Source organism: Symphalangus syndactylus, chromosome 1, assembly GCF_028878055.3.
Source record: "Symphalangus syndactylus isolate Jambi chromosome 1, NHGRI_mSymSyn1-v2.1_pri, whole genome shotgun sequence".
NCBI classification, from domain to species: Eukaryota; Metazoa; Chordata; class Mammalia; order Primates; family Hylobatidae; genus Symphalangus; species Symphalangus syndactylus.
In genome coordinates this window covers 24,292,897-24,312,934 of record NC_072423.2, presented here as the reverse complement: position 1 = coordinate 24,312,934, position 20,038 = coordinate 24,292,897, and the positions used below count along the sequence as shown (strand labels likewise).

The 20,038-nt window shown below is 33.3% G+C and overlaps 1 protein-coding gene across 9 annotated transcripts in view; it reads left to right on the top strand.

Annotated features, from left to right (window-relative positions):
* RELCH (RAB11 binding and LisH domain, coiled-coil and HEAT repeat containing) overlaps positions 1-20,038 on the top strand; it is a 126,591-nt gene that overhangs the window by 68,827 nt on the left and 37,726 nt on the right. For 8 of the 9 annotated variants that reach the window (XR_010120864.1, XM_055297271.2, XM_055297290.2 and 5 more), the window contains 9 exons: positions 3,270-3,360; positions 6,016-6,087; positions 8,578-8,718; positions 9,140-9,304; positions 12,155-12,302; positions 14,650-14,806; positions 15,390-15,513; positions 17,362-17,410; positions 19,552-19,631. Coding sequence is in view for 8 of the 9 variants with exons in the window: in XM_055297271.2 (XP_055153246.1) it covers positions 3,270-3,360; positions 6,016-6,087; positions 8,578-8,718; positions 9,140-9,304; positions 12,155-12,302; positions 14,650-14,806; positions 15,390-15,513; positions 17,362-17,410; positions 19,552-19,631 (1,027 nt within the window). In the remaining variant the exon portion in view is untranslated. The remainder of the gene's footprint in view (positions 1-3,269; positions 3,361-6,015; positions 6,088-8,577; positions 8,719-9,139; positions 9,305-12,154; positions 12,303-14,649; positions 14,807-15,389; positions 15,514-17,361; positions 17,411-19,551; positions 19,632-20,038) is intronic. The other variant, XM_063639611.1, reaches the window with a different exon arrangement.

Sequence of the window (20,038 nt, the reverse complement as noted above, 5' to 3'; positions counted from 1 at the left end):
TAACATGCAAATCAACTAGGAATAAGAGAAATTAAATCACTGTATTAGTACCATTCATTGCAAACTAAAAATTTCCCAAGGACAACTTGGTGGTACTACAGGAAAATTAATATTTTATTTTTTCCTTTAAAAATACCATTTCCTATCTTGGTAATTTAGTTAATAATTAAATACAGTTATTATTACATTTTCATTTTTAGATTTTCAAGGCAAAAACCTGGTCTTAAGAGTCTGTTTTCATAAACCTTGCATGTAAAGCTAACAGCTGCCACCTGGTGGCCAAAAGTACTTATTAGCCTTACTTTAGGTCAAGGTGCATCAGGGATCAACACTCAAGTCCACGCTTTTTTTTTTTCTGTAAGGTGAAAGTGGTCTACTTTCACCTTACAGAAATATAAATTTATTAAAATAGGCTAATATATTCATTATTAACTATATGTTATATAATATAAATAACAAATGAAAAAAGCAAAAACTTGAGCAAAATATATTTGATATAATCAGTTATTTTTCTTAATGAATCTCAGGCTGCTTTGATCATATCCCAAGAAAAGCTTAATTTTATGCTCAATAATGATGCTTTCACCAATTCTTTTCTAGCAACCACAATTGGTACCATATGTCTGCCTGTATCATTTACTAATGAAACAATCCTTGTACTGTGATTTTCCACAAGTAGGAACAACATTTATTTTTACTATCAGAGTAGCCTATTCCCAATGTTGTTAATAATCTGTGAGCTGTCTGATCTTTTCTGTTTTGGACTGTATTTCAAAGCTGTCATATTTTCTAAAATTTTCAATATTAACTCTTCTAAGAAGTTTATTTCAAAGGGCCTAACGTTTTTTCCTATTAAAGTTTGCAGTCTTTAATATAGTGATGGTGACTTATGATTTACAGTCATTTCATGTGAAGCTCTATACAAGTGTGCACCTCTTGTAAGTGTTCAAAATGCTTTCTAAGAAAATTTAGCTCTTGCAGTTATCAAACATGTATGGCTTCTCATTTTAATACACTAATGAGGGCAAAAACAATGATCAGCTCTTAGGAAATGTTCATGAGGAGCAGGCAGCTGAAGTACTTGTTAGTATCTTTGTCCGTTTTCCTTTCATTCACTTTATTTGCCTTCCTAAAGTAGAAGGAAATAGGAAATAGGAATGCAAAAGAAAAGTTGAGAAATAGAAACAGAGGATAATGATATAAAGGGGATTCAGATAGATAAAAACTACAAGGATTGTGGTGAATTAGAAGCTGCTTGCAATGTACAGTGAAGACACATTGGCTCACCGTTTCCCCCAGTGTTTCCAAAGAGCTTTGTTATTCTCCTTAAATAACCTAAACGAACAATTAGTAACTAATCTAACCAAACCAAATAGAAATTTAAAGTCATTTTGCAGTTCATTTAAATTGATATATATTGAGAAATAACAATGAGCAATGCCTAGACATAAAGTGCTGATTTTATAATGAATGTGAATTACATAAGCATTCTATTTTGGTTTTCCTTGAAGTTGACTACTTTAAAACATCTATTAAAAATATACTTTTTTCCCATCAGGATTTACTGTTTTAAAGTGTTAGACAATCAAAGTGGAAGAACTTAAAATTCTGCATTTTAAAGTCATTTTAGATGGAACTTCATTCTGAAGAGTGCAAAATCTTACTTAGAATTTTATAGCTTTTTTAGTTACAAATCTATCAATTCAAATGAAGATAATGTATTAGTCATTGGTTAACTGTTGTTTTGTAACAAAGTACCCCAAAAGAAAGTGGTTTAAAACATCTTTTATCTTATAGTTTCTGTGGGTCAGGAATCTGGGTCCTCTGCTTCAGGGTCTCTTACAAGGCTGTAGTCAAAGGTCAGCTAGGGCTATAGTCATCTCAGTGTTTAGCTGGAGAAGGGTTTGCTTTTAATCTTCATCACACAGTTGGTCATTGTCAAGAATGAGTTCCTCAAGGATTGTTAGACTGAGGGCTTCATCTCCTCACTGACGGGTGGCCAGAATCCACCTTTAATTCCTTCCCATATGGGTCTCTCCAACATGGCAGCTTGGTTTATCTAAGCATGCCTGCTGAGAAGGCAGTAGAATCCAACAAGATGGACATCACAGACTTTTGGAACCTAATCTCAAAATTGACCTCTTACCACTTTGGTCATATTCTATTCATTAGACACAAGTCACTAGGTCCAGTCTGCACTCAAAGAGATGAGATCATTGAGAGTCATGTCAGAAACTACCTACCACAGTTATCTTAGGTATAATACCAAAAAATCTGATTCTTAAAATACCACTTTATTAATATGATACTGTAGTTTTTAATTATAGAAACACTGGGAGAATAATCACTGGTTGTTTTAGTGTCTAGAAAGTGAAGTTGTGTAGAAACTGAAGCATTGGGCATATATAATCTCAGAATGTATGTGTGGGAAGGTAATTTGGAAGGTTATGAGATTCAGCCTCATACCTATACAGAAATCCCTTCACAACATCTGTCACAGATGGTGTTGTCACTGCTGGAGTGGCTAATCTTAAAAAACTTAGGTTCTTGGTGGCAGCTTAGGCCATTGTTAGAAAGGTATAATTTTTCTATTTTTCTTTTTTTTTCTTGAGACGGAGTCTCGCTCTATTGCCAGGCTGGGGTGCAGTGGCGTGATCTAGGCTCACTGCAACCTCTGCTTCCCAGGTTCAAGTGATTCCCCTGCCTCAGCCTCCCGAGTAGCTGGGACTACAGGCAGGTGCCACCATGCCCGGCTAATTTTTTTTTTTTTTTTTTTTTTTTTTTTTCAGTAGAGACAGGGTTTCACCATGTTGGCCAGGGTGGTCTCGATCTCCTGACCTCATGATCCGCCCACCTCAGTCTCCCAAAGTGCTGGAATTACAGGCCTGAGCTACTGCGCCAGGCCAAAAGTTCTGATTTTTCAAAACCAGACTGTGCAACATGGTGAAACGCCATCTCTACAAAAAATACAGAAACTATCTGTGCATGGTGGTGAACACTTATAGTCCCAGCTGCTCGAGAGGCTGAGGTGGGAGGGCTGCTTGAGCCTGGGAGGTGGAGGTTGCAGTAAGCCAAGATCATGCCACTGCACTCCAGCCTGGGAGACAGCCAGACTCTATCTCAAAATAAATAAATAAATAAAAAGTCTAATTTGATTGTATAAAAATCTTGTACTCTACGTGAATTTATAGAGATGAGACTTTTTTAACCCTTAGTCCTAGTTGTGCTTTCTCATGCAAATACAAGCATTTTTTTGTATTATTTTTCAGGCAAATGATACTGACAGGTTGTGTGGCATTTGCGCGTCATGTTGGACCAACACGCGTAGAAGCTGAACTTTTACCACAGTGTTGGGAACAGGTAAATAACTGTATTGAGTTTTCACCTAGCTATTATAGCCTGATTTCTTAAAAAGATACATAGTTTCCTTTTTAAAGGCATTTAAGAAATATGTGGGATGTAAATTATGCTGATGTTTCTGTAGCTCAGCACAGTGATTTATTAGTACTTACGAATGCTCTGGGGTGCTTTCCTTTATTCATTCAGTCAACAAGTACTTACGAAACACTAATTTCAGTGCTAGGTACTGAGGTAGTCGCTAGGGATACAGTGATGAACAAAAGACAAAGACATCCTAATGGGAAAATAAGAGTAAACAAAGAAATGGTCTGCTCTTTTGTAGTAATTTATATTATGAAGAAAAATAAAGCAGGATAAGGGTGAGAGAGTGATGGGGAATGCTCTCCTAGGAAGGGTGGTCAGAGAAAGAATCTCTGAGGCAATGATGTTTAGGAAAGAATCTGAATGAAGTAAGATGCAACAAGAACAAAGACCCTGAGGTGGGAGTATACTTGATGCGTTCAAGAAACAGCAAGAAGACATGTGTCTCTGTGTGTGTGTGTGTGTGTGTGTGTGTAAATAGAAATATATATTGTATACTTGTATATATTACAAATATATAAACTGTAAATCTTTGATGTGGGAGGTTTTTGTATTTATACTTGAACTCATTATTTTACTAACAATGATTTTGCTTTTATATTGAATTTAAAATTCCAGTCCTCTGTATAACTCAGAATCATTGACTTTCTAGACTTAATGTTTAGATCATTCAGCACCTCATTTTTCCACCTTAAAAAGATGTGTTTCCTGCTTATGGAGACAAATTACGTGGCTTTATTTACAATAGCACAGTCACTTATTCTTAAGAAAAATGTTAGTCTCTGGAATATCACTGAAGTATTCGTCATTTATAATCCTATTCCCAAGTTCTTTGGGCATTCGTTTTTTCCACCAAAATAAAGTAGAATCCCTAGATTGAATAGACAAAGTAAACATTACATGTAGTAATAACCACCTCTCACAATCCCTTATACCATCTGTAAATTACAGTGCATACTAATTTAGGGTGAGATTCGAATCACTTGGAGTCAAAATAACTTGGCTACAATATAGTCATATAACTTTCAGTTTACAATTCTATACAGTTAATTCTGCACATTTAATTTTTTATAGTTTTTCCATTTTCTTTTGTCTTTTTCCTTTCAAGTGTACAATTTAATGGTTTCAGTGTTGTGAAAGCTTCACTACAATCAATTTTTAAACATTTTTGCCATCCCAAAGACAAACCCTAACTGCTTGAATTTGGTTGTCTTCTTTTGAGATTATTTTGACTATTCAGGGTCCCTTGAATTTTCTTATGAATTTTAGGATCATTTTTCAATTTTTGCAAAGAAGCCAGCTGGGATTTTCATAAACAATGCATTGAATCTATAGATTTATCTAGAGAGTATTGCCATCCTAATTTTATATATTAAGTCTTTCATTCGATGAATGTAGAATGTCTTTCCATGCATTGGGTCTTTTAAAATTTCTTTCAACAGTGATTTGTAGTTTTCCGAGTAGTGTACGTTTTGCCCTTTTGTTTTATTTATTCCTAAGTATTTCATTCTTTTGGATGCTATTGTAAATAGACTTTTTTCTTAATTTTATTTTTAGTTTGTTCGTTGCTAATATATAGACATACAATTGATTTTTGCATTTCAATTTTGAGACTTACTGAGCTAAAGAAAAACAAATGAAAGTTTATGCACAGCCATACTTTGACATTCAAACCATTCTACTTTTGAGGTAGCTACATCTGGATTAAATTTAATTCAAAGATGTCAGTTATAAACATCTCTACTGCCACCTCTTCTGTAACCTGAGTAAACTTGGATATCGGGGATCTATCTAGCTGCCTACCTCCAGTTTGTTGCCCAGTAGATTATTATATAATTTTTTTTCTTAATTTTAGGCATCCAATACATTAATGAATTATGTCACCTTTTCATATGGGAATATGAGAACAAATATACTCCTTTTCCAGTCAAAGAAAGATTTATATTCTATGAAGAAGACATATGGGAACAAAACCCAGTATGTGTCATTTTTTTTGTTATTTTTGGTTGTGGTTCAGTGTAGTCATCACAATAGCAAAACCCCATCATTTTGCATTTGCAAACAGAGGAATGGATTGAAGTCTGCTTACTTTAAAAATAAAAGCATATTTCTAGTAAGGGCTCTGGTCAAATCATTGATTAACTTTCTTCCTCATCCCTTAGGTTGAAGAGAGAAGACTGGCACATATTATAGACAATATCTATAAGATCCAGAAGCTGAGTTTTCCAAATTTAAAAATATTCTACTATTGCTAGGAAAAGGTCCTGGTTTCTCCTGATACTCTAAGGAAGGCCTAGTCTTAGGCAAGCCCATAATCTCTAGATACCTTGCCAAATTTTCATCTTTGGTTTTCCCTTTTTTCTTTAACAGATGACCCCTGTAACCTCATATTTAGGTTCTCCCTCACTCCCTCATTCCTGATCCAGGTATAGTCAAACAGGGATTCCCAGAAGTGGAAAAGGAAGAAGCTTTATTGCATTCTTAACAGGATTTGTGGTGAAATGTAATTCTCTTTTGAAAGAAGGGGGAGAGTATGCTGTTTTTACTTGATTTATTTATTTTTTTTTGCTCTAGATTAATCACAAATACCCAGAAAGACGACTGCTTGTGGCAGAATCCTGTGGAGCACTGGCACCTTACCTTCCTGTAAGATTGTCTTTTTTTTTCTTTAAACTATTTTTCTAATAATAGAAAAACCTTTTTTTGAGTGTCTTATAGATTTTAATCCAAGTATCTCCTAGACATGCTGTCTTAATAAAGAAAAGAGACAATCCAAAAAAGAAGAGACTCACATTAGTACAGTATGGCATTGCAGACACATAGGTACATTACCACTGATTTTGGATGAGTATAAATATATTAAACTATATCAGCAGTTCTCATAGTGTGGTCTGAGGACCCTGGGGGTTTCCTTGAGATCCTTCCAAAAAGGTCCATGAGGAGAAAACTGTTTTCATAATAATAAGACACTTTTTGTCTCTTTCACTGTGTTGAAATTTGTATTGTTGGTGCAAAAGCAGGGATGGGCAAAAATGCTGCTGCATTAGCACTAATCAGGGCAGTGGCACCCAAATGTACTATTATAATAATGATTGTATTCTTTACTGCCATGCTTTTGCAGAAAAAGCCAATTTCACCTAAAAAGGAGCTTGCTGAATCAGTAAAATTATTAATTTTACTAAATTTTGACCTGTGAAGCATGCATCTTTTTAATATTCTGTGAGACAAAATAGAAAGTACTCATATAAAAACCGTTTGCTGCATACTGAAAAATTATAGCCATTTGCAGGAAAAGCACTTAGACAGTTGTTTGAGTTATGAGCTCAACTAGCTGCTTTTTTTTTTAATGGGACACCAATTTTACTTCACAGAAACACTTACAGTCAAACTGATTTTTCAGGCTTGGGTATGTGGCAGACATTTTCATGAAATTGGATGGAGTGAGAATGTCACTTCAAGGAAACCAAGTAGACAGCATTCATTGCCAGTGGATTTATACCCCTACTAACAGTACCTTGGAGTTTTTATTTTCCCATACCTTCACCAGGAACTAGGCACGGTGAAATTTTTTTAATGTTTTTCTAATGGAAGAAAATGCCTTATTGTTGTGATAAATCATACAGATTGATGTGAATGGGTTTGAGCATCTTATTATTTATTGTTCCAAGACAGATGAGCATCCCTTGCTCTCAAAGGATAAATAGGCTGTTCTACTCTACTCCTAGAATACCAAGCAGTATTAATAATAGATACAATGTTTCCTCAGCGGATCTATACTTGCCTTCTGCGTACCCCATTGTCACTGATAGAAGCAAAATCTCTCTACATCGGCAGTTTCTCAGTGTGTTCATGACATAAATAGAGTAATGCCTCCTGACCAGTGCTCTGGTGGGGTCTCTGTGGCATACTAAAACTAATTGCCACAGTTGACCCTTGCCTAAATCAGTATAAAGCAAATGCCCACTTGAAGCTTATTTTCCTCTGTCATATTGCCTTGTGCGGATACCAGCCAACAAGTCCTCTTAGATAGTTTAAGATGTTTTAAGGCAATTTTTAGCCTAAAAAGTAAATAAATGAGGCTGTACCAAAAGATGTTATATATTCACCAACCTAAATGTGTTTTAATATATGCTAAAATTGCATGTATTTTTGTTTCTAAAAAGTGAAAACCAGACTTTTAAAAAATGTCTCTCAAGCCTTGCTCTACATACCAAATCATGCTGTAAATTTATGCAAATAGCCATGTCCTCTGCCTTTATTTTTATTTTATCCTAGTTATTATATGTAAAAAGGACCTAAACAAGTTTATGTTTTAAGAATTTTATAAATTGATTAAATTGCAATATTAGTACAAGTAGGATAAGAGGAGCATGAATTTGTATATTGGTAGCTCTTTATCCTAACCTCAGCCATTAAGCTAAAACATTCTTTATCATAACTGGAAAATATTCTGTGTGAAATCAAGGCACAGCAGTGGGTGTACATTATATTAAATATTAGCATAAAAAAGAGCAATGCAATTTTTAAGTACTTTTAAAGTTCACTCTCATATTTTATTATCCTGTTTAAATTTTTTTTCCCACTTCTTCAAAGAAATAGGAATGCCAGGATTTTATAATGTTTCCTCACCATATCCCAGACAAATTTTCTAATTGCCAGAGAGATTTTTGTAGTTCTTCCTGTTAAAACTCTTAGTGCTCTTCTCTGAATGAAACAAATAGTGACACGAGAGTCATTGTCCATTTGTAGTAGTTTGTAGTAGACTTTGTTGATTTGTTAAAAGTGCCTCCTAGTATGAACTGCAAGGATTTGAGAGATTTTTACATATTTAGTAAAGATATAAAAAACATGCTGAGAGATGATTAATAAATACCAAATTCAGAGTAGATGTTATTGCCTCTAGAGAGGAAGGGATTTGGGAGTGAGTGATATTTTTGCTATATCTGTAATGTTTTATGTCTTCAAAAAACAAAGGTCTGAAGCAAAATCTCTGTACATCAGCAGTTAGTCAGCATTTTTAATAAAAATGTTAATACCTGTTTAATCTGGATTTTGACCACACTGATGTTTGTCATATTATTTTCTATACTTCTGTGCTTAGGTGTAAATAAATAGTAAAAACATGTTTATTTTCAGAAAGAAATCCGTAGCTCCTTAGTTCTTTCAATGTTGCAACAAATGTTAATGGAAGATAAGGCAGATTTGGTAAGAGAAGCTGTTATCAAAAGCCTTGGTATCATTATGGGATACATTGATGATCCAGACAAATATCATCAGGTATGTTTTTCAGAATGAACTCATTTTACTCCATTATAAAATTCCAAGTATTATAATATTCCAAATCTCTGATTTAGATACTTTATAATGTATCATAAGGATGGCAGGTGTGTCAACTTTAGTCATTTGGGGATGGCTGCCTGGTTTCAATTTTGCAGCTCAGAGGAGAGAATGCTACAGTTCAGTTATAGTATCTGCCACAGCTTTCTGGCAGGAAATTGGCAAGAGGTATTCTATGTTTACCACTCCCTCTCTTTGGTTTGCTCATCAGTGGATACATGGCAAGGCTAGGATTATGAATGGCCTTCTTTCTTGCTTAAAAATATGTTCTTAATTTATTGAAATTTTTATTACTTTTTATTGTGTTTTATTTTAAGTTTATCCCTTTAAAAATCTACATTTGCCTTTTTCTCATTGACAGGGTTTTGAATTGTTGCTGTCAGCCTTGGGTGATCCCTCAGAAAGAGTAGTTAGTGCTACACATCAAGTATTTTTACCAGCTTACGCTGCGTGGACTACAGAACTTGGAAATTTACAGTCTCATCTTATACTTACACTACTGAACAAGATTGAAAAACTTCTCAGGGTAAGTTCTTCCTTTGTTTATATAGTTTATAGAAACTTAAAAGGTCTGTCCTAAGCCATCTTGAAAGAATGTTAGGGAACAGAGAGAGAAAGTGCCCTTAGCTTAACATACTAATACATTACCAGTTAAAGATGCTGTTGGACTGGAGCCAAGAAAGAGATTTGAGGAAGTTTTGCTTTGCTGAAGCTGGAGGAAGAGAAAGGGCATGATGTGCATTTGTAAGCTTAAATCCACCTTCATGGAAGTAACTCCTGCATTATTCAGAAAGCCAGCTCTTTCTTGACCTGAGTACTTAAATATTTTACACAAAGCATCAACTCTAGTTCCAGAATGCAGAGAAAATGAGTCTCTAAAGCTTTCTTACGTAGTGTCAAAATTGCTTTAACTGTGGTTATTCCACTCCAGTAGTTCATTTCTCATTTTTAAAATGAACTTTTAATTTTTCCCACATACAAGAATTAAAGAAATGTTGATGGAACAATAGAAACTTCTTGATCCAATTTTTGTACTAAAAGCTTCTTTTAGAGACTAGAAGAGAAATTATTATTTGCGTAGTGCATATTATGTGCCAAATCTATAAAAAGAGATAGGAAGTAGGAGAGGGGAAGTATTATAGCATGAAATGCTGCTGGGTTAGCGTTTGAGCATTTCTATATGCCAACAGTGAATAAGCTAAAAAAAAATCAAGAAAGCACTCCTATTTACAATAGCTTTAAAAAAAAAATGCCTAGGAATATATATAACCAAACAGATGAAGGATCTCTGCCATGAAAACTATAAAACACTGATGAAAGAAATTGAAGAGGAAATGTTAAAAAAAAAAAGATATCCATATTTAGTTGTTCATAGAAGAATTAATATTGTTAAAAATGTGTATACTACCCAAAGTGATCTACAGATTCATTGCAATCCCTATCAAAATATGGAGGACATTCTTTAAGATATAGAAAAAGCAATCTGAAAATCCATGTGGAACCACAAAAGACCCTGAATAACCAAAGCAAGCCTGAGCAAAAAGAACAAATCTGGAAAAAGTGCACTACCTGACTTCAAAATATTCTTCAAAGCAGTAGTAACCAAACATCTTGGTATTGGCATAAAATAGACATATTGACCAGTGTAATAGAGTAGAGAATCCAGAAATAAATTCACACATTTACAGCCAGCTCATTTTTGACAAAGGCACCAAGAACATATATTGAGGAAAGAACATATATTGAGGAAAGGACAGTTTCTTCAGTAAGTCAACTGAAAATGGATTAAAGACTTAAATATAAGACATGAAACTACTAAAAGAAAACATTGTTTTGGGACATTGGTCTGAGCAAAATTTTTGAAGAAAGATCTCAAAAGCATAGGCAATAAAAGCAAAAATAGACAAATGGGATCATATTAAAGTAAAAAGCTTCCACGCAGCAAAGGAATCAGCAGAGTGAACAAACATCCTACAGAATGGGAGAAAATATTTGCAAACTCTCCATCCAACAAGGGATTAATAACCAAAATATGTAAGGACTCAAACAACTCAACAGCAAAAAAAAAAAAAAATCCAATTAATTAAGGAATGGGCAAATGATCTGAATAAACACTTCTCAAAAGAAGACATACGGCCAAAAGGTATATGAAGAAGTGTTTAACATCACTAATCATCATGTAAATGCAAATCTAAACCAAGATGAAGTATCCTGTCACCCCAGTTAAAATGACTATTATTAAAAAGACAAAAAAAAAACCGGTGCTGGTCAAGGTGTGGAGGAAGGGGAACCTTCGTACACTGTTGGTAGGAATGTAAATTAGTAGAGCCACTATGGAAAACAGTGTGGAGGTTCCTCACAAAACTAAAAACAGAAATACCTGTAATCTACCAATCCCACCACTGGGTATATATCTAAAAGAAAGGAAGTCAGTATATTGAAAAGATATATACTTTCAAGGACTTACATGTTGAGTTTCAAGCACTCACATATTTCTTACAGCACTATTCATAATAATCAGGATATAGAATCAACCTAAGTGTCCATTAGTAGATGAATAGATAAAGAAAATATGGTATATATAAACAATGAAATATTATTCAGCCATTAAAAAAAGAATGCTATCCTGTCATTTGCTGCAGCAGGTAGCCTAGAGGACATTATGTTAAGTGAAATAAACCAGGCACAGAAAGACAAATATTGAATGTTCTCACTCATATGTGGGAGCTAAAACAGTTGATCTCAAGGAGGTAAAGGGTGGAATGGACCAGAAACTGGAGTCTGGGGGAGTAATGAATAGAAAAATACAGTTAGATAGAATACATTCTAGTGTTTGATAGCACGGTAGGGTGACCATAGTTAACAATAATGTATTATATATTTGGAAAATAGCTAGAAGAGAAAATTTCGAATGTTCCTAACACAAAGAAATGATACATGTTCAAGGTGATGCATATCTCAATAGCTTGATTTGATCATTACACATTGTATGCCTGTATCAAAATATCACATGGTACCCCATAATATGTACAATTATTTATGTATCAATTCTAACAAGAAAAAAGATAAAGTGATTCCTGTCCCTTACTTTAGTTTCTTTAGCCTGTCTTATAAAATTTCAAAAGATAAGACCTTCTCTAATGAAAAAGTAAAATTATAAAAACTATTCCCTACAAATGGAAATGACTGATGTTTACCCTATAGTTTTCCATGTAAAAGATTCTACCACTCTATAGTGCCTTACTGCTTGTTTGAGTCCAACATACAGGTCCTTAAATCTTTGATTTGCCACAGAAAGGAAGAACATCATACATAAATCCAATTAGCAATGTAACTTCAAAAGACTAAAATTAGCTTCCACCTCCTTATGTTTCAGGAAGGAGAACATGGGCTGGATGAACACAAACTCCACATGTATCTTTCTGCCTTGCAGTCCTTGATCCCATCTCTCTTTGCGTTAGTGCTACAGAATGCACCTTTCTCCAGCAAAGCCAGGCTTCATGGTGAAGTGCCACAGATAGAAGGTACTGAACTTAAATTCTGGAAGAAAAATGTAGAATATTAGCAGCCTAGCTTCCCAAAGAATTATTTTTTATTAAAAGTCTAAAAATCACTTTATATGAAAGCATAATTATTAAAATGTATTATGTGTGTAGAATCTCATGGTCATAAGATTATACCTATGGTAGACAATATGGCTTCATCTTTTATGGATAAGCCCCATTGTTTTATTTTATAATATTTATACTTTCTTGTTGCTCTTAATCTATAGCCTTTTTATAGCCTTTCTGGGGAGGCTGAAATAAATATTTCCTTCCATTAATAGATCTGAGTCAACAAAAGATTCTTTTAATAGTTACTAGTGCCAGTATATGAAGCTTGTCACTTCTGCTTTCTTTATATTTTCTTCCCCAACTTTTTAATCTTATTTTTAATAGAGGAAGGTAAATATAATTACTTTTTTCTACTATGTCCTTGATAGAAAGAAATATAAAAGCATCTGTGGCAGAATTTGTGTTTTTCCAAAGAAGAAATGTGACTTACTTTCAGAAGTACATAAAATTGACAGCAGAGGCCAGTTTTTTCTTATCTTACTCTCCGAGTGGCTAGTAAATGACCTTTGAAACTTGTCAGACAATTGATAACCCTGTTGCACCTTAACGTCCAGGACAAATGGCTATAGACAAGCTATTGCTATGTATCAGGCACCTTTGCAGCCTTTTCAGAGTTGTGAAATTATCCATGTCTCTTACTGATGTCTAATGGACAAAGAATTATAACATTGAGAACATCAACAGACACTTAATCTTTCTGAATTTCATTTTTCATGTAAACTGTAGGCTACCTATAATATTTGGAGTATGATGCGGTGTGTCCAAAGATATATGAAGCCACATGATAAAAGTAGTGTATACTATTTGGATGTCAGTTTTATTTGGAAAATTGAGAATGAATGGTGTGGAGTTAATTTAACGTTTTTAAATGATACTATTGAGGAGAATGAAAATTCAGACTTTAGATAAGACTTCATAAAGCTCTCCCAGCTGGCCACTTCAGGTTCTACCCCTTTACCCTTACTCATGTAGGCATTTCGTCTGCCTAGGGATTTTCCTATCTTTCTAATTCCCTTTTTCTTTTTAGTTTTCTGTATTTGTTTACTATGGCTGCCTTTAACAAAGGACCACCAACTGAGTGGCTTAAACAACAGAAATTTATTATCTCACACTTCTGAATTTTAGAAGTCTGAGATCAAGGTGTTGGCAGGGTAGGCTCCTTAGGAAAACTGCGAGGTAAAGGCTGTTCTGGGCTCTCCCCTGGCTTCTGGTGGTTTGCTGGCAATCTTTAGTGTTTCTTGGCTTTTAGATGCATCACCCTAAACTTTGCCTTTATCTTCATATGGCACACTTTCTGTGTGCTTGTTTCTGTGTCCAGATTTCCCCTTTTTATAAGGACATCAGTTGTGTTGGATAAGGGACTACTTCAATATGATTTCATCTTGTCTAACTACATCTACAGCAACCCTATTTCCAAATAAGATCCCATTCTAAGATACTATAGGTTAGGACTTAAACAGAAAAATTTGGGTGGGGGGCAGTTCAACCTATAATACTTGTTATCATTCTCTCATTTATTTAACAAATGATTCTTAAATGTCATCTATTGCCAAGCATATGCTGGAGATTAGATAGAACAGTATCATCCTGAACATATTCCTTCTAATACTTATGGGATTCCTTCTAACATTTATGTGACCTTTTCTTGTGATTGTCCTTTATTTTTCATTCTTGTTGACTTAGTTTAACTTTCTGACTTTTAACAGTAGCTATAAATGTTAATGTTACTATACCTTCATTTAGGTTATAATGTATTTGTTATAAATAAGGATTTATTATATCCTCATTTAGGGTATATCCATATGTCTATATGTCCGTTTATATATGCACACACCTAAAATTTGGGTTATAATTTGTTATGAATGAAGATTTGTTTTCTCATAAAAATGGTAACCCACACAAATATTTTTAGTACCAATTTATTACACAACATGAACAAATATTTATGTCAAGCATTGTTTTAGACACTTAGGACACAATCATGAATAAAATAGATAAAAATTTCTGCTCATAGAGCTTACATTCTGCTGTGAGAATAAAATCTTTTGAGATTTGTTGGATTTGTTCTCGTATCACAAGAATTTCTTGATTTTCCTAAAAAATGACTTAATTAGTGTATTTCAATTTTATATTTAAAATTTACAATAAGAAAGTAATTAAATATGAGGAGAAAGGACCTTATTTTCCTTTCAACAGAATATCTAAGTTCCCAAAATGCCAATTTCTGTATGATTTATTTTGCTTCTTTTATGTGTAGTGACTAGGTTTCCTCGGCCTATGTCGCCTCTTCAAGATGTGTCCACTATTATCGGAAGTCGTGAGCAATTGGCAGTGCTACTACAACTTTATGACTACCAGCTAGAACAGGAGGGTACAACAGGCTGGGAGAGTTTACTGTGGGTTGTCAATCAATTGTAAGTTACCACCTCCATATTAATTTGAATGGATGATAACTCTTATATTTAGCCTTGGCCCTGAGGACAAAATATAACAAAACTTTTAAAATGTAACTCGGCATCATTTTTGGTAAACACCTTTAGGACACAGAGGATTCACACCATTGGATATGTAATTTATCTGAGAAGAAGATGCTGCTGTATTTTATCCAAATGATCTATCTGCCATCTCGTTTGTCCAATTGTGGTGATGGATTTTAAACTACATCTAGACTTCTCATTTTTGAGGCTAAAATGATGCCATGTAAAGCCAAGCTCTTGTGTGAAGCATCAGATCCATAGATTTGAGTCACATTAACTCTGTACTCAGAATTCTACCATTAAGATTTCATATATTTTCTGGCAAACAGTTAAAATTTATTTTTTTAAGTGTATACAGTATAATGTAATCTTAGGACATATTCAGAGGGTCCCAAACAATGCCTTTCCTTTCAAAGAACGAAATAGAAGAGGTTATTAGATTTGCATTGTTTCAGAAATTGGCAAGGAAACAGTAATTTATATGTATCCCCTGCCTATTTTTCTTTCCTTTCATATTCAGGTTGCCACAACTTATAGAAATAGTTGGCAAAATTAATGTTACTTCAACTGCCTGTGTCCATGAATTCTCCAGATTTTTCTGGCGCCTTTGCCGGACATTTGGCAAAATTTTTACAAACACTAAGGTAAAAACTTGTATTCCATGTTTTCTTATATGAAAAAGACATAGAAATGTAATGTGTTAACACTGTAACAGAGTAAATAAAAGCATGAACCATTCTTTTGTCTAATACACTTCTTTAATATCCTAGAATACTATGATAGTAAAAAAAAGTTCTAGTTGGTAATATTCTTATCTTTACTGATTTTCAGAAGGTGATTTAGCCTGAGCTTAGTTCATATCCAGACTTGGATATAAGCTTTACTCATTGTAGATAGCCTCAAAAATTTTCAATATAGGAACTGTCAGCTAGGGAACTCAACCACAATCCTTTGAATGTGCTGCTGGTACTTACTGTCTATCACAGGTTCAGGAAGCAGCTGTTTGCTCAGCACACTTTGGTAAAAACCTCAAGCGATTGTGGAACCACAGCAACTTATATATAAAACTTGCTGCGAAGATACCACCTCTTAGAATAGCATGGACACTGGAGATAAATTCTACATGTTTCATTCATTACCAAAAGTATCATTTGTCACATTTGCCTATCCAGGTTATTTTGTATTTTCAAATATTAACATTAGAATGTCATTAGATCCTAATTTATTCATTAATCCTATTAATCCGTTTGTCTTCATAACATTTTGTTAAGCCAGTTCTTTAGAGAGCTAATAAAAAACATAAAAAGGTGTAGTTTCTATAATCAAATGTTAATAAACACATTTAAAAGGTAAGCATTTCAATTATTAAATTTAATTTAGTGTAGCTTTTTACTGTTAAATCTGTAGTTGAAACATTTAAAGTAAATAGTATGCTATAAGGAACTGGACAAAATTCAGAAGACTTGGGTTATGGTCCTATTATCTGTTGACTAATGTTTATGATCTTTACTATTTAAGTTAAATTATGTGGGCTTAGTCTTTTCATGTGTAAAATGAAAAATTTGCTTCAGTCTCTTTTAATTCTCTAAGTGCGATTCAGTACATGAACCTTTTAACATTGGCCTTTCTCTCAGTTTAAGCTAAATATATAAATTAATGTGTCTCACCTACAGAGAGGAGCGCAAAAACCAGACCTTGATGTTATTGTAGGAAAAACAAAATTAAAATTATTTTGTATTTTTCACTAGCATTCAGTTGTTAAACAAATATAATTTGATTTTCCTGTTATCAATATTGGCAAAAATTGTTTGATATCTCCAAAACAAGTAGCTATTTTTTTTTTTTTTAGAAAAGCAAGTAGGAATCTACCTATGTATTTAACAGTGAGTGGTTGTCTTCAGTGGCCTGAAATCTGTGATAACTTTAATAATAAAAAATTTAAGCAAAACCTTTGTTCTAACTTAACATATTAAAGTTAAATTCTGTATTTCATATTTCAATTTGAAAAGTTGTAATAAAAGATGAACATAAATATCATATGATGAATATGTTACTAAACACCTGAAGTGACTGGAATTTCCTTTTCATTTTTTAAAAATACAGGCAAATGCTTTTTTCTATAATTCTAACCATGTAATATCTACCTAAATAATCCTTCTATAACCAAGTTCAGTTTTAGAAATCAGTAATTTCAACCACTTAAAATCATATTGGAAATTATTTTAATATAATAAAAGAAACCAGAGGCTATTCACTTGTCGACTTGAGTTGTTTTTTCAAAAATTTATCCTTAAAGTTTTTATTTTCATTAATTTGACTCTTTTATCCTAAGCCTCATGATTAAGAATTGTTACATTTCTGACCACTTGACTTAATCATCTATAAAGCTAAATAAATAAATAAATAGTAGTAGCAACAGTAGTAAACATTTCATGTAATCAGTTTGCCCATTGAACCTGAGACTTTTTGAATCTTCTCTTTGGGTTGCTTAGGTAAAACCTCAGTTCCAGGAGATTTTAAGACTATCTGAAGAAAACATTGGTGAGTTTGTTCATTATTACTTTTAAAAACAATTGCATTTCTTTATGCAGGAAAAATACTATATTCTCCATATATGTAAATTGTATAAATGAACTAGCATCTACAATTGAAAAGGAAAATTTATATTATGGAGTTCTTGGTTTTATAACTGTGTCACATCTAATATCCTTCCCATTAGTGGCAGTGAGATTAATCCCTGTCAATCTGATTGTAAATATATACCTTCATTGTAACCAAATTGATATAAGGCTGAGCTTTACAACCTGGGTACTCAACCTTTAGAGGTTTGAAGTAGTATATTCAAGAGACTGACAATTATAAAATAAGCTGCATCTAATTCCTAATTAGTTCTGTAATACTTTTGAAAATTAAACATAGTAGAAAAGAACAGTGTATAAGCATATATGTTTTCAAAATGAAACATGAGAGAAACTACAGGCTTGAATGGGTAGCTCCAGCTACTTCATTGATAGTTTTCACTCATCTACTTTAACAAGTCTAGTTATGGTACCACTGGCCTAAGGACTTGTTTATGTATGGATCTTGTGTCCCTATGTATTTTTCTAGTTTCTAGGAATAAACTGTGGAACATGTGTAGCACCCCCACCCCCATTTTTAACTTGGTTGATTTTGAATATATATATCTATATATTCTAGGTATATATGTGTGTGTGTGTATATACATATATGCATATATATACACATATATATACATATATACATATATATACACATATATACACATATATATACACATATATACAGATATATACACATATGTATATACACATATATATACATATATATATATATATATATACACCTTAGTGGTTTGAGTTGAATTGTCTAGAAAACACCATTTTTGGCAGTCCTCAGAAGTAGTCAGAGAATGAATAAATTAATTCTTTTAAGCCTGAAGACATTGAAGAGATTTGGGGTTGGGGGAGATGGAAAAATAACTCCCAATGTTTATTTTTAATGTCTTTTTAAAGGATTGATTTTGTAATGCCTAAATTGTTGGTTATATATGTTTATTATTAATTCTTGTGATAAATTAGTGAAGAAAAAAGGTAAATATTTTAAAAACTGACAGCTTTTGGAATTATTAGTTAGCCATGAATGTTTAGCTGTTGAAATAAATAGGAAGTGATTATCAACCCCTGTATATATAGTCCATATCTATGAATATACTTTAAGCTTATGTTCTGACATTAACATCAACATTCCCTCCCCAAAAAAGGTACTCTCACCAAGAGAATAAACAAACCTCAAATACTAATTAATATGAAAATGGAACTGTCTTTTTTGCAAAATTTCTTCAGGGCAGTTAGTTAAATCTTTTCAACTCAATTTCTTTATGTGGTACCCTCAGAAAATAACTTAAAGCCATATAAAAAATAAGTATAGTAAAAAACTATTCTTGAGAATATAACAGCAAACTAAAGCACTTAGAACAGTGCCTCATGATCAGTAAATAAGAGCTGTTGGTGCTGTGAATGATAATTGTCCTCTCACAACTTTTCTTTTGAAATTGTCCACAGAGGCTGTATAAGAAAATCTCTTATAAGGCAGTTACAGGGCACACAACTGTGGTTGCATGCTTTCCCCTTTTTCTTGGCTTTACTTAGCATGATTCCTTCCCCCTCCATGAAAATAATCAGGGCTCTGTCTGGCCGAAAACCCTATTGAGGATGCAGGAGGGGCTCAGGAAATCAGGCTAATACTGAAAACTACCTCGTATCTCGAAATAGATCAAATAACATATATCTGTGTGCTTTTAGGTGAGTGCGTTTACAATTTACTAAACTGAAAATTGAAAGCATAAAAATTTTGGACAACCTGCCTATAGGGACACTTAGAAGACTTTCAAGAAGAAAGTTCTGATTTCCAATTATGGAAATCAGGAGTATACCATCTCATTTGGGTCATTTGCCATTTATCAGAAATGTTTATGCTAGTGGCTCTTCAAGAAACACTAAGTTGTATTTTACAACCACCAATAAACATGTGTTTTTCAAAGTAATGATAATATTTACTTGTAACCTAGTAAACAGTTGTAATTTTAAATATAATCGCATTATGATTTTTTTCTTTACACTTAAAATATACTTACTTTTTTTTAATTATTTTAATAATTTTAGATTCCTCAGCAGGAAATGGGGTCCTCACTAAAGCTACAGTCCCCATTTATGCAACAGGAGTCCTTACGTGTTATATTCAGGTAAGGGAAAAATTCATACTCTCCAGTAAAAGGCTTTCCATTTAGAAAAATGCCTAGTATTGTGTCTTCTTAATGTAAGTGACATTGCTACCAATAAAGAAAAACAATTTACTTATTTTATTCAATAAATAATTCATAATGGATAGCATATTTGAATAATAAGGGCCTGAGTAAAACCTCAGTTGAACAAATAAATTTAGAGATTATGAGCTTTTTGTATTTTGTTAGAAGTGTTAGATTGTACTTACTCAGCAGAGTTTCTTTGTGTTCCAGATAAGTTTTTCATAAATAAGTGACAAGCAGAACACATGTTAGGTGAGCTAAGCTACAACGCACTGTAGAACACTATACCTTATCATCATTTTTAGCTAAGTACTTTTTAATAATGCAGGTTGAGTATCCCTTAT